This window comes from Typopeltis vanoorti, chromosome 1, assembly GCF_054136105.1.
Source record: "Typopeltis vanoorti isolate ZY-2024b chromosome 1, IOZ_Tvanoo_1.0, whole genome shotgun sequence".
NCBI classification, from domain to species: Eukaryota; Metazoa; Arthropoda; class Arachnida; order Uropygi; family Thelyphonidae; genus Typopeltis; species Typopeltis vanoorti.
The window spans coordinates 12,077,344-12,091,592 of record NC_143549.1 but is presented as its reverse complement, the minus strand read 5'-3'; the positions used below and the strand labels follow the sequence as shown (position 1 = coordinate 12,091,592).

The 14,249-nt window shown below is 39.2% G+C and overlaps 1 protein-coding gene across 4 annotated transcripts in view; it reads right to left on the bottom strand.

Annotated features, from left to right (window-relative positions):
• LOC150109786 (uncharacterized) overlaps positions 1 to 14,249 on the bottom strand; it is a 1,408,745-nt gene that overhangs the window by 67,192 nt on the left and 1,327,304 nt on the right. For all 4 annotated transcript variants that reach the window (XM_090396626.1, XM_090396635.1, XM_090396653.1 and 1 more), the window contains one exon: positions 14,014 to 14,130. In XM_090396626.1, the coding sequence (XP_090252752.1) occupies positions 14,014 to 14,130 (117 nt within the window). The remainder of the gene's footprint in view (positions 1 to 14,013; positions 14,131 to 14,249) is intronic.

Genomic DNA, 14,249 nt, shown 5'->3' with positions numbered 1-14,249 from the left:
TCTTCTCTTGAATCTGCACACAGCAAGATGTCATCTGCATACAACATTGTCTAAGGCGCATCTTCTCTCACCTTCTCTGTTACCACCTCCATCACAATATTAAACAGAAATGGACTTAATGCTGACCCTTGATGCAAGCCAACTGTTACTTGAAAACTTTCTGTTTGTCCCAGACAGGTCCGAACACTTGTCTTCACATTTCTCTACATTTCCCACACCAACCTGACATATTTCTCAGGAACCGTCTTCTCTCTCAGACACTTCCAGACTTCTTGCCTTGGCACGCTATTGTATGCTTTCTCCAGATCAATAAATGCCAGATGTAGCTCCCTTTGTTTTCTCGATACTTTTCCATCATCTGCCATAACCCAAAGATAGCATCTGTTGTTGATCTACCAGGCATGAAGCCAAATTGTTCCTTTGCAATCTCCACCTCCTTCCCCAATCTTCCATCAAGAACCCTTTTTAGGATTTTCATTGTGTGGGACATCAACTTTATTCCTCTGTAATTTTTACAGTCTTGTGCATCCCCTTTACCCTTGTAGATGGGGACAAGAGTATTCTCCCTCCATTCCTCGGGTATATTTTCCTGTTGGCAAACTTTCATGAACAGGTCCCACAGCAGGTCAATTCCCTCTTCCCCCAGTGCCTTCCATGCCTCCACTGGAATCCTGTCGGGCCAACCGATTTTTCATTCCTCATCGTCTTCATGGCCTCCGTCACTTCCACTCTACTGATGTTCTGCACCATCTCCTCAGAAGGCTCCCCATCTTCTCTGTGAGTCCTTGCATTTTCCTCATTCAAAAGTCCCTCAAAGTATATTTTCCATCTGTTTCTTATGTCCACATCCCTCCATAATACTCTTCCTTCAGCGTCTTTGATCTGCCTCACATGTAAGATGTCCTTTGCTGCTTTATTTCTACATTTTGCTAGCTGGTAAATTTTTCTCTGTCCTTCCTTTGTTTCTAATTGATCATACAGATCTTGATATGCCTTGGCCTTCACCTGTGCCACAACTCTCTTGGCTTCTTGTTTTCTCTCTCTGTACACCTCTCTGTCCTCTTCCACTCTTGACTCATCCCACTTCTGCTTTGCCTTCCTGTTAGCTGTCACTGCCACTTGTACATTATCATTCCACCACCAACCCTCCTTCTGCTCGCTAATCTTTCCACATGTCTCACCAAGTACCTCGATTGCATAACTCAGGATTACTTTTGAATTATGTTTCCACCAATCTTGTACACTTTCCAGTCCATCCGGAATCCTCTCTAACACCATCTCCCTAAAATGATTCCTCACACTCTCCTCTTTTAAGCAAAATCACTTAATTGTCTTCATCCCATGGCATCCAGAGATTTTTATCTTCGATCTTATTTTAAAGTCTGCGCATAGCAGTCGGTGTTGTTGTGCTACTTGATCTGTTGGAATTACTTTACAATTTGTCACAACCTTCAGATGTTTTCTTCTAGTCAAAACGTAGTCAATTTGTGAACTGTTGTTACCACTCCTAAATGTTATCAAATGTTCTTCCCTCTTGTAGAAAAACGAGTTCACAATTGCCAGATTAAATGCTACTGCAAAGTCCACAACCCTCTCTCCTTCCTGGTTCATCATTCCCACTCCGTGGCCACCATGCACCCTTTCACGTCTCTATTCTGTCTCCCTATGTGTCCGTTCAAGTCTCCTCTGACAATCACCATCTCATTTTCTTCGAGTTCCCTTAATTCTTCATCTAGCACGTTCCAGAACTCATCTTTCTCCTCTGCTGTATTACCAACTTGCTGGGCATATACACATAATACGACCACCCACTCTCCTCCAAGACCCAATTTCATTCGCATGATCCTGTCGTTCCTTCTACCCACTTCCAGTACTTTGCCCTTCATTCTGCCACACCACAATTCCTACACCATTTCTTCCCTCGTTATTCGCTCCAGAGTAGAACAATTTATATCCATCTCCCAGTTCCTTTGCCTTTCCCCCCCTTCCACCTTGTCTCCTGCACACATAAAATGTCTAACTTCCTCTTTCTCATCATATCTGCCACCTCTCTTCCCTTTCCAGTCATGCTTCAAACATTCAGTGTTCCCACTCGCAACATCCTCTCCACCTGCTTGGCTCGCTTCTTTAACCGCACCCGCCCTTGATGCGGTAGCCCTCGTCCACTTCTCGCAGCTGTAGGGCGATGTGGCTGCGCATCACTTAAGGGGTATGCCCCAGCCCGTATATCGTTTTCTCTTTGACTCATATCATAGTTGGAGCTGGCATTGAAGTTTTACGACCGGATGCCCTTCCTGACATCAACCCTCGCCATTTATCCAGGCTTGGGACCAGCAGCTATTGAGGCTAGCTTGTCTCCTTCGGAGGCTGCATAAGACATAATGACTTAGCAAGATAGGAAAGACTCACCCCTAGCCCTCGAATACTCTAATAGCATCAGGGGGAAGGAGCAAGGAGAGGAGAAAGAAGCAAAGAAAGAAGAGGAGGGACCAGTCTACAGAATAATATAACAGATGTATATTACATGAAGTAACGCATGGTCCAGCATCTGGTACCTCTGGTTTGTCATGCCTGTACTCACTAGAGTGAGCCCTTGAGGTTACTACTAGATGTACTACTACTACTACTAATAATAATAATATTAATTTTAATTACTTGATCCTTTGATGTAAAGGTTTCTTAGAATATAATAATAAAATATATAAGAATTCAGAGTAAAAATATTGGAAAACTTGAAAAAAAAACATCATTCCTGTAGATTTTTCAGTCATTTTCAGATAATAACAATAATGTTTCCCTTATATACTCCTGTTTCTGTTATTCTTGAATGACAAGAAGTGCCATATGCCCTATCTCACAAAGGTCCTCGTAGGTAAGTAATTGCAGTTAATAACAGGAAGCTAAGAATACTAATTAAGATATACGTGTGTACATTTCTGGGTTTTGAGGAGGTGATCGATGCAGTTGTTAAAAAAATAATAATAATAAGTCAAAATATTCTCTCAGAAAATAAGAAAACAGGAAAGATGAATAAGGAATCAAAAAAAAAAAAAACTTACGAAGCTTTTTGTTCATCTATTGTTATATTTAAAAGCAGTTTTAGATATGTTGGAAGTCACATTTGAACCTCTGAAGATTCAAATGCTCTGCCAATGGTCGGCAAACCACAGAAAACATAGTGCTAAAGGAAAATGGGAATGGGTTGAGCTGTTTTGAATTTTTTTATATTTTTTTTTATGTTGGTCCCATACACAGGAGGTTAGTTGGTCAACCTATAGTACATTAGTACCACATATGGGTGGTTGGGAAAGGAGAAATTTGTTTACATTTGATTTGAATGACTTTAAATTGTATTCCTTGGGAAACACAGCAGATGGGAGACTGTTCCACAGTGCAGCAGTTTTAGGGATGAAGGAAGAGGAAAAGAAACTTGTTCTGTTTATTTCTAGGTGAACTGTGAAGGGATGTTGCGCAGCAGCTGTACATATTCCAATGAGTTTAGTACTGAGGGGAGGACTTATTGATGATATTTCTGATGAGCATTTCCCATGGAAATATTTGTAGAATATACATACTGCAGAGACCATACATCTTTGTGAAAGAGGGGGGGAGGAGTTGGTAATGGATGAATCATTGATAAGTCTAATTGCTCTCCTCTGTATTGAGTTGAGCATTTTGAGAGAGCTTTTTGGGGCCCCACCCCAAAAAATAGTTGGGCGGATTTGTGACTTGTATTGCGACTTGTATAATGTTACTAGCTGTTCGGGGATGAAGTAACGTCTTGAGCGAAAGAGAAATCCTAGTTTTTTTGAGACTGAGGATGCAATGTTTGAGATATATTTATGCCAGGGGAGGTTTGATGTGAGGGTGATTCCAAGGAGTGAGATCGATTTCAAACTGTCTGGAGATTTGGGTATCATTAAAAAGGATATTGGGAAAAAATGGTTCTTTTTTATGGGAAATAGTACAGAACTGGGTTTTATTGGCACTGAAATTTATGAGGTTATCTGAACCCCATTTGAGGATGGCTTGGAGATTGGATTTGAGGGTCATGGTGGTTGATGTTCTGTAGGTTGAGGTGAGTTGTGTAGGATAAGGCTTTTCAAATGCAAGCAAAGAGTGTAGTGTGCTGTCGTCTGCAGAACTGTTTATTGGGTTGGAGGTCAACTGCAGTAGGTCATTGATATATAGCAGGAAGAGGGTTGGTGAGAGGACAGAACGTTGTGGGACCCCAGCATTAATTGAGTGGTGAGAGGATAGGGAGCCATTCACCATCACATAGAGTATGCGTCCACACAGAAAACTGGCGATCCACCTACAGAAGCCATGGGTCAGACCGAATGATGGTAGTTTGCCTAGTAGGCCTTTGAGCCAGACCTGGTCAAAGGCTTTGGAGATATCTAGTGCAACCACTTGAGATTTGCCAAACCTCGCATAGCTTTTGTCCAGAGATGGGTGACGTAAACCGGATACCTCAATAGAGGTCGAAACCAGTCTGGGCAGTGGCCCTTCCCTTAATGCATAGCAGTATGTATGTCAGCAAGGAGATGTGCTTTGCATTATGGGAGATACTGAGACAAGGAGTGATGAGAGCTTGGTCCACCTTTGCTCAGAGTTGCCTGGTGTTGCACCACCTTACCTCAGTCCTGAAGATATTTTCAGGTGCAAACTTTGTTTGCTTATACTTGAATAAAGGATTAAACTAAATTTATTATAGTTTAACCAAGTGCAAAATAAACTTCCAACATCTTTCTCTAAATCCAGAGTAATTCAATAATAAGGTGATACATCTGTTGGCAACTTATATAGGTAAATATGACCTCTCCTATAGCTTCTGCCATAGTATTTTCACATTTGGGTCTGCCTCCCACTGACGAAACCTCAATAAAGGTCGAAACTGGTCTGGATAGTGGCCCTTCCCTTAATGCACAGCAGTATACATATCTGCAAGGAGATGTGCTTTGCATTATGGCAGATACTGAGACAAGGAGTGATGAGAGCTTGGTCAACCTTTGCTTGGAGTTGCCCGGTGTTGCACTACCTCAGTCCTGAAGATATTTTCAGGTGCAAACTTTGTTTGCTTACAATTGGATAAAGGATTAAACTAAATTTATTATAGTTTAACCAAGTGCAAAATAAACTTCCAACATCTTTCTCTAAATCCAGAGTAATTCAATAATAAGGTGGTACACCTATTGGCAACTTGTATACGTAAATATGACCTCTCCTATTGCTTCTGCCTTAGTATCTCTACGTTTGGGTCTGCCTCCCACTGACGAGACCTCAATAAAGGTCAAAACCAGTTGAAAGCTTGGGTGATGAATGGCAATGCTGTAGCCCGTGAAGTTTTAACTGAAGCTCGGCTGTTGCTGTCACCCAGGGCCTGCGTGATGGGGTAATGAATGGCAATGCTGTAGCCTGTGAAGTTAACTGAGGCATTGCTGTTGCCTTTCCAGATGAGCAAATGAGCGTTTCTGAGTTTCTGATCCTGCGGATCGCATATTATTGGGTGATCCGGGGGATTTTACGAGTTTTTGGAATGGTATCCCCACACTTAAACAATGGGAAACCGGCCTGGGTAGTGGCCCTTCCCTTAATGCATAGCAGTATACATGTCTGCAAGGAAATGTGCTTTGCATTATGGGAGATACTGAGACAAGGAGTGATGAGAGCTTGGTCCACCTTTGCTTGGAGTTGCACCACCTTACATCAGTCCTGGAGATATTTTCAGGTGCAAACTTTGTTTGCTTACACTTGGATAAAGGATTAAACTAAATTTATTATAATATAACCAAGCGCAAAATAAACTTCCAACTTCTTTAAATTTCCTTGTGAAATAGTTTTTTTCAATATAAGACATGTTAGTTTTTTATGCCAGAGTACATTATGGCCAGTGGAAGTTGTGTGGGATGCTAGGCCTGATTTTGTTCTCTCCTTTTTTGCACTTCTTTTTGGTGTTCATGCATACAAATTTCCCCTGATATTCCCATCTGGCCTACGTAGCAGATGCCACAGGAACAATGAATTTCATATACACCTGGTTTTTTTAAATGGTGATGTGGAGGTTTTGGGAAATGTAGAAATCTTGATATTTTTTCTAACGGAAGAAAAGCAACTTTAATGTTATGTTTGCTTAGTAATTTGGCCAATTTGTCTGTAACATTCTTGATGTATGGTTGCTTGATTGTGTTCTTGAAATCTTGCTTTTGTGAGATGCTTGTATGAGGTTGTGTTGAGGATTTTCTTGATTATCTTAGGTTCAAAACCATTTTTTCTGAGGATCTGTGTTAAATAATGTAATTCTTCATTTCTCTTTTTTTCTGTGCTGGAAATATTGTAAGCTCCATTCCTCAAGGTTTTTATTAAATTTATTTTTTACCTGGGGTGGTGATGTGTGGCCATAATAAGAAATCTTCCTGTGTTGGTGAGTTTTCTATAAACGGAGAAAGATAATCTATTATCTTTTTCATTGATTTCTGAACCCAACACTGTATATAGTTCCTTATTAATTTCTCCAAGACCTTAACAACTACTGATGACACAAAAAGTGGCCTAAAATTAGACAGTTCCAGTCTGATACTGGTCTTATGTAATGAATTTTATTAGGATATCAAGAAAAGGAAGTTTTTTATGTTCTTCTTGTTCCAAAGTGAATTTTTTGTTGTTGTGTAGATTATTAAGATAATCTTTAAAAGCAGTGAGTTCCTCTGTTGTTCCTGACCATATGATGAAAATATCGTCTACATAACAAAGCAAAATTTTCAGTTTTTTTTATGATGTTGTTTAATGCATTATTTTCAAAATTTTCCATATATAGGTTAGCTAAAGATGGAGGGGGGGGCACTGCCAGTCCTTCTTTTTTCCCCAAAAATCTGTCTTGATACATGATAAACGTATTTTTATGCAATGCTTATATAGTTCTACAATGTCCAGTGGAAAAAAGTCTTCAAGGAGATTCACTGTTTCATTTCTGGGAACATTTGTAAAGAGGCTCACTACATCAAAACTTGCCAAGATGTCTGAAGGTTCTATGTATATATCCTTTACCTTCTCAATAAAATGTGTACTGTTCTTAATGAATGATTTTGTTTTTCCTATGTGTAGTAAAATCATGTTAGTGAGGTGTTTTGCAAGATTTGAGGTCAGAGAGTCTCTTCCATCCACTATCGGTCTTAAAGGAGTATCTTTCTTATGAATTTTTGGTACTCCATATATCATAGGTACTAATGGATGGGTGTTTTGATTGTAGAGTTCTTTTTAGTTCTCCAGTCCAATTGGATATATTTTTTAATTAGTTTCTTTTGAACTGCTAAACCACAGAAACCTATGCCTACAATTAGTATTTGTTTCATCTGGCTTTTCAATGAAAGTTTGGCTATGGGAAAGGTACCAAAGGAATGGAAGGAAGGTAAGGTAGTGCCATTGCATAAGAGCAGTAGCAGACTGGAAGTGTTTACTTATAGGCCAGATTGTGTGTCATCAGTAGTTGTTAAGGTCTTGGATAAATTAATAAGGGACTATATACAGTATTGGGCAGATGACGGCAATGTTATCTGTGAGAATCAACATTGATTTGTTAAGGGACACTCTTACATAAGTAATATTATTATTATTATTATCAGGCCTCCATAAAGTCAAAAGACCCATCATGGGAGGTCCTTCTTAGGAAACACAAAGTCTATCATACCACTCCTTGAACTCATTCACCATTCTTGCTCTAACCACTCTCAGGCAATGCATTCCACAGTTCAACCAACCTTCATGCAAAGAAACCACTCCTCACCCTCTTGCTCATAGCTTCCTTTCATAACTTCCAGGGATGGCCTCTTGCATTGCTCCTTCCATTCCACCAAGCGAAAGAACTCCCCAATGTCTACCCTGTAACTGCCTCTGTTGAGAGGCAGTTACATGGTAGTCTCGATCATATCACCTCTCCTTCTTCTATCCACCAAACTTTGCAGTCCATATTCCCTCAGCTGATCCACATAATAAACATTGCACAGTCCTGAAACCATCTTTATTATCTGCCTCTGTACTCTTCCCACAGTTAATTTATCACATTCAAATCCTGGGGACCAAATTTGAGAACAATAGTCTAAGTGTAGTCTAACCAGGGTCTTATACAATGAATTATTATTATTATTTTTATTATTATCTGAGACCTCCAGGGAGACAAGGACTCATCGAGGGAGGCTGTAAATTACCCCACCCAGCTATAATACCTTCACTTAAATTCATTTACACTAGATGCACTCACTACCCCAAAGGGAAAATTATTCCAGTCACTCACTCACTGCTCTCTGGGAGAAAAACCTAACTTGACTGAGAACAACCTTAACTTCCATGGATACCCCGGTGTTCTCTCCCCACCCTCCATATAACGAAAAATTTCATCATTTGAAATGCTATAACACCCATTCAAAAGTTTATAGAGCTCTAACATATCACCACTCTTTCTCCTGTTAACCAGAGTCTGCAATCCACATACTTGCAATCTGTCCTTTAATTATAAATCTTTTATCTCTGCAGATCAGTGTCCTTTTCAGTATTGCAGCAATCCTCTGGGTTACCTCCAACACCTTTGCAATATGCTCCCTGAATTTCAGTTTTCTATCAATCTAGTCTTCCTTACTTCCTCCAGTATAGCTCCTGCAATCGAGTATGCATCCTCTCATCGATGGATCCCAAACTTCAAGACTTTACATTTTATTATTATTATTACATAGCACCTCCAAGGAGTCCAAAGGCTCATCAAGGGAGGGCACCTACTCCACAACTCTCCATCTCCACCACTCAATCCACCAACTACAACTACATTCAACATCTGCCATCTATTGCCGTCCACCACCACCACCACTAGTATTTTCACAGACAATCACAAACATCCATGCCCATTGCGATATTCAAACCTGCAGCCTCGAGAGCAGATACACTAACCACTCGGCCAACCAGGCCAGCAATTGTTGCATTAAACCAAGATCCCCCATTCATTTTCCAATCTGTCTAATTTATTCAAATCCTCTTGCAGGGCTGCCACATCTGCACCATTACTAATAACCCTTCCTAGCTTCACATCATCTGCAAACAACTGAATATCCCCTTGCAATCCATTGACATAAAGGTTGAAAAATACAGGTACTAGTACTGAGCCCTGGAACCCCACTTGTAACCTTCTGCATCCTTGATATTGTCCCACCACACACAATTAGCTGTTTGATACCTATTAGACAGCCAATCCTGAATCCATTTGACTAATCCAACATTTAAATCCATGTTCTGCAACTTAAATATCAGGTCATCATGTGGACCCTGTTGAATGCCTCTGCAAAATCCAAAAAAATGGCAGTATATGCCTTTCCCTCATCAACTGCTCTTGTCACTTTATTATAAAAGACAATCATATTGCTAAAGCAAGTGTGACCCCTTAACAAATCCATGTTGACACTCACAAATAACATTACTCTCATCTGCCCAACGCTGTATATAGTCCCTCATTAATTTCTCCAAGACCTTAACAACTACTGATGACACACAAACTGGCCTATAATTAGAAACTTCCAGTCTGCTACCACCCTATTGCAATGTCACTATCTTACTTTCCTTCCATTCCTCGGGTACCTTTCCTGCAGCCAGACTTTTATTGAAGAGCCAGGTCAACGGAGCTGTCAGTTCTTTAGCATATTCTCTCAAAACCTGTGGTGAAATACCATCCAGTCCCACAACCTGACTGATATCTAGAGTACTCAGTATTTGGAACACACTCTCCTCTTGCACCTCTAAACTGTGAACCTGTCCTATCCCTCTAGTATTAAAACCTTCTTCTTCAGGATGAAATACTCCAATAAAGTGCTCATTGAACAACTCCACTATGTTCTCTGCACCAGTCACTCCATTCCCATTTTTATCTTGCAATGTCATTCTTCCACAATCATTTCTCCTCCTTCTGGCCACATTGCTAAAAAATTCCCTAGGATTTTCTTTGGATCTTAGTGCCACATCATGTGAAGAGATTGGTACATCTCTTCTCATATTCCAGTTTTGCCTTCCTCACCATATTAGTCACTTTCCGGCCTGTGTGTTATAATCTTCGTGTATCTGCCATCCGCCCTCTCCTTATATCTCTTCCATAATCCCAGCAGAGTTAATTAAAGTCACAGGGGATAGAGGGATAAGAGTGTTTCATAGATTGATTACAAGGGTATGGGAGACAGGATCATGGCCTAGAGACTAGAAGAAGTCAGTTTTCATACCACTACATAAGAAAGGTGATATGAAGGCATGCAAGAACTACAGAACTATTAGTTTAATATTTCATGCAAGCAAAATTTTATTGAAGATCATGCTAAATAGGATTGGGGCCAAAGTTGAGGCAGAGATGCCAAAGGAACAAGTTGGTTTTAGGAGAGGTAAGGTCAACAGAGATCAGATCCTTTGCCTTAGACAGACCATAGAAATATAAAGAATTCAGACTCCCTCTGGTAATGTGTTTCTTAGACTACTCTAAAGCTTTTCACTGTGTTCAGCATTTGAAACTTTGGGAAGTAATGAAAATAATGGGTTTTCCTCAACACACACTATCAGGTTGATAGCCAACTTGTACAGGATGCAAGAAGCCATGGTAAGAACAGGTATTGGATTGACTGACAGGCTTGAAGTTCGAAAAGGAGTTAGGCAAGGATGTTTACTTTCTCCTCAGTTGTTTGGTATATATGCAGAGGACATCATGCATGAAGCATTGGATGAGCTCAGGACTGGAATTAGGATAGGAGGTAGATTGATCAGTAATCTGAGGTATGCTGATGATACAGTACTCCTTTATAATGATAAGCTGACATGGAAGAACTAGGACTAATTCTTGACAAAGTTAACAAGATCAGTAATAACAGAGGACTTCAACTCAATCCTAGGAAGACAAAGATTATGATTTTCAAAGGAAATATAAACAGAGAAGTTCTTGAGAAAACAAGTGTACCTTAATGGAGAAAGAATTGAGGAAGTCAGCAAGTTTGAGTACCTGGGATCCTTTATTAATGTGATGAATTGCTGTTCAGATGTCAGAAGAAGGTTAGGAATGGCTAAAACAACAGTCAGAGACCTGTATAACTGGAAGGATGGCTCTATCTCCATGGGAATAAAGTTGAGGATTTTGGATGCAGCTGTTTTTCCAACAGCGACTTGTGGATGTGAGACTTTAAACTTGAGACTTGAAAATCAGATAAGAAACGGATATCTGCTTTTAAGATGTGGTGTTAGAGAAGGCTGTTGAGGATATCATATACTGAAAGGCGTACAAATGAATGGGTGTTAGAAAAGATCAGCAGAACTTTAAAGCTCCTTAAGCATATAGGCAGAAGAAAGTTAAAATATTTTGGACACACGGAAAGAATGGAAGGGGGACAGCTCAGAACAGTAATAGAAGGTTAAATTCCTGGAAAAAGAAGAAGGGGTAGACCATCAATGAGATGGATGGACGGATGATGTGTGTATGTGTGTGGAGTGACTGATCTTCAGAGAGTTGAGGCTGCCAGAAAAGCAAATAACAGGACTACATGGCGAGGCCTCGTGTGGCACATCACCGAGCATCGGAGTGACCATACACATCTGTAGATGCCCAGTGAACATATAGATAGATAGATAGATATATATTGCATCATTTAAGTATTTTTGAAAATTTTCCCCATGCACTGTCGATATTCTTCCCATCTACACCTAAGTTGGTCATAATTTCCTGCTTTGTAGTTTAGCTTGTAACTTTTTCTGAATGGAACATTCATAAACTTAGTCACTTCAGTGAGTACCGCATGATCACTGTCACCAACCAGAATAGTTAAATCATTAACTGATACACCCTCTGACATTAGAATCGAATCTAACACTCTTTGACCTCAAGTTTCTTCTGTCACATGCTGAGGAAGTTGTCCTGCAACAGCTCCATAAATTTAGTTTCATTCTTCTCATGAGATTTTATTTCAGTTCAATCAATATTTGGATAATTAAAGTTTCCCATTATGATTACTCTTTTCACACCCATCGTCTCTATTTGGAAGTGCATGAAATATCCATGATGAACTGCATGCTGAATACCTCAACTCCATTAACATCTTTTTACTAGAACATCTTCTTTCTTCCACTTTTCTCATATCAAAACAATGCTGTAGAATTTTTCTTGGCCTGATTAACTAATTTCTGTTCATTTCATATTGTCCTTATCACCCTCTTGGTTGGCTCTTTATTCCTCCTGGAACTGATTATTACTCTTCATTCTATGCTGACTGCTTAAAGCTTTCTTTTTCCAAATTGCATGCTTAATCTCATCATTCATCCATTTTACTCTTATCTTATTAAGGCTCCTTTCTTTGAGGATTACACGGTGATCAGAAAACATTTTGGAAAATTATGGAGACAACTACCATATTTCAGTAAAACTTTAGTTTAATATAAACCAAAATCCACACTCGACGTTTCGACCTTTATATCAAGGTCATCTTCTGGAGCATATATATTATATATAGAGAAACAAGCTGCACTACAATCTACATGGTTTGCTAAAGTTACTGACCAACGTTACAACAATTATTGGCCTCACCTCTGGTAGAAAAAAAAAAAAAACTTACTACATCAACGCTAGTGTCCTATTATTATTATCTATTGGTTGTAACATTACATTGGGCTGAGGAGCAACAAGTCTATACATATATATATAAATTCCAACCAGTTAGTATGGAATGGTTTTCAATACTAGTTGATATATTTCCTACAATTTTCTTTCATGCCAGGTTTTTGTATGGTGTAAAGAGTGGGTACTTTTCTAGTCAATTTGGTGTAAGGTGTGGAGAGCATGATCTGAGAGGCCTGCTTCACCAAAATTGTTATATTTAATGTGTCTTATGTGTTCTTTCTTACGTATAGGGATTGTACGTCCAGTTTCATCAATGTATGGTAAGTTACAGATGCAGTGGATGCAATAGACTCCGGATGTGCTAATGGGAGGAGTTGAATATGTTTTTAAGTTTGGTAGGTGGTTTAAAGGCGGCATTGAGATTATAATGGTGTAAGATTCTGTTGATTTTTTTTCTGATAACCCTTTAATGTATGGGATGGCTATGGTTTTACTGTAATCTAGATTCTTTTTTCATGATGTTTTATGAAGAACTTTATTAATTGTATTTTTGTTATAGACATTATTTATAAATGTGTTTTTAGTTCTTGTTTAAGAGCTTGCTGGTTACAGAAAATTGTTATAGCTCTGTTTTTAAGGGTGTTAATGATTCTGTATTTTTGTGAGGGGTGGTGGTATGAATTAGCATATATGTATTGGCCAGTGTGTGTGGGTTTGCAGTAGACCGTGAAGGACAGACTGCCTGAAGGAAGATGTGTGACCAGTGTATCCAGGAACAGGAGTGAGTTCTGATTTTCAATTTCGATAGTAAATTGTATGCGTTTATGTTGTTTGTTCAGGTGGCTAAGGAATGTGCTTAATGTTTGTCATCCATGTGGCCAGATAATGAATGCATCATCAATGTATCTAAGCCACACTGTAGGTTTTAGAGTAGGAATCAAGAGCACTTTGCTCAAAAGCCTCCATATAGTGGATTTTGGTTTATATTAAACTAAAGTTTCACTGAAACACGGTAGTTGTCTCCATAATTTTCCAAAATGTGTCCTATTAAGCCTTTTTCACCTTTGGAATGCACTTAGACACTGCTGTTATCAAACATCTATTGATTATTTCCCAAACAATATCTATCTCCTTTCCAGCCAATTCCTCTTTCCATGCTATAACCTGCAGTAGTTTTCTAGGTTTATAAATAGGTACTGCATTCACAATCACATCCTCTGATGATATGATCAAATCTAAGACTCTCATGTGTCCTTTGAAGATGGCTGTCTGCCAAGAAATTCATTCTCCATTCAACAACTGATGAAAAGCTTGATACATTTATTTATATGGTTTCAAGAAAAAAAAAAAGATATTCATCAATGAATATTTTAAACTAAGATATTGATACTTACTTTGGGACATTCAGGACATATTGTGTTTTTCCTAACCTTATGAACATCTCCAAATGGTGTAAGCTCACAAATATATGAAACACAGGGATCTGTAGAGTCCTGCCATTCATTTCCAGCCTGTAAAGAAATTATTATTATTGTTATCAGAAATCTCTGAGAGTTAAGGACTCAGCAAGGAAGGCCATACATCACTCAGACTAATTCACACTAGATTTACTTACCACTTCAACAAGCAA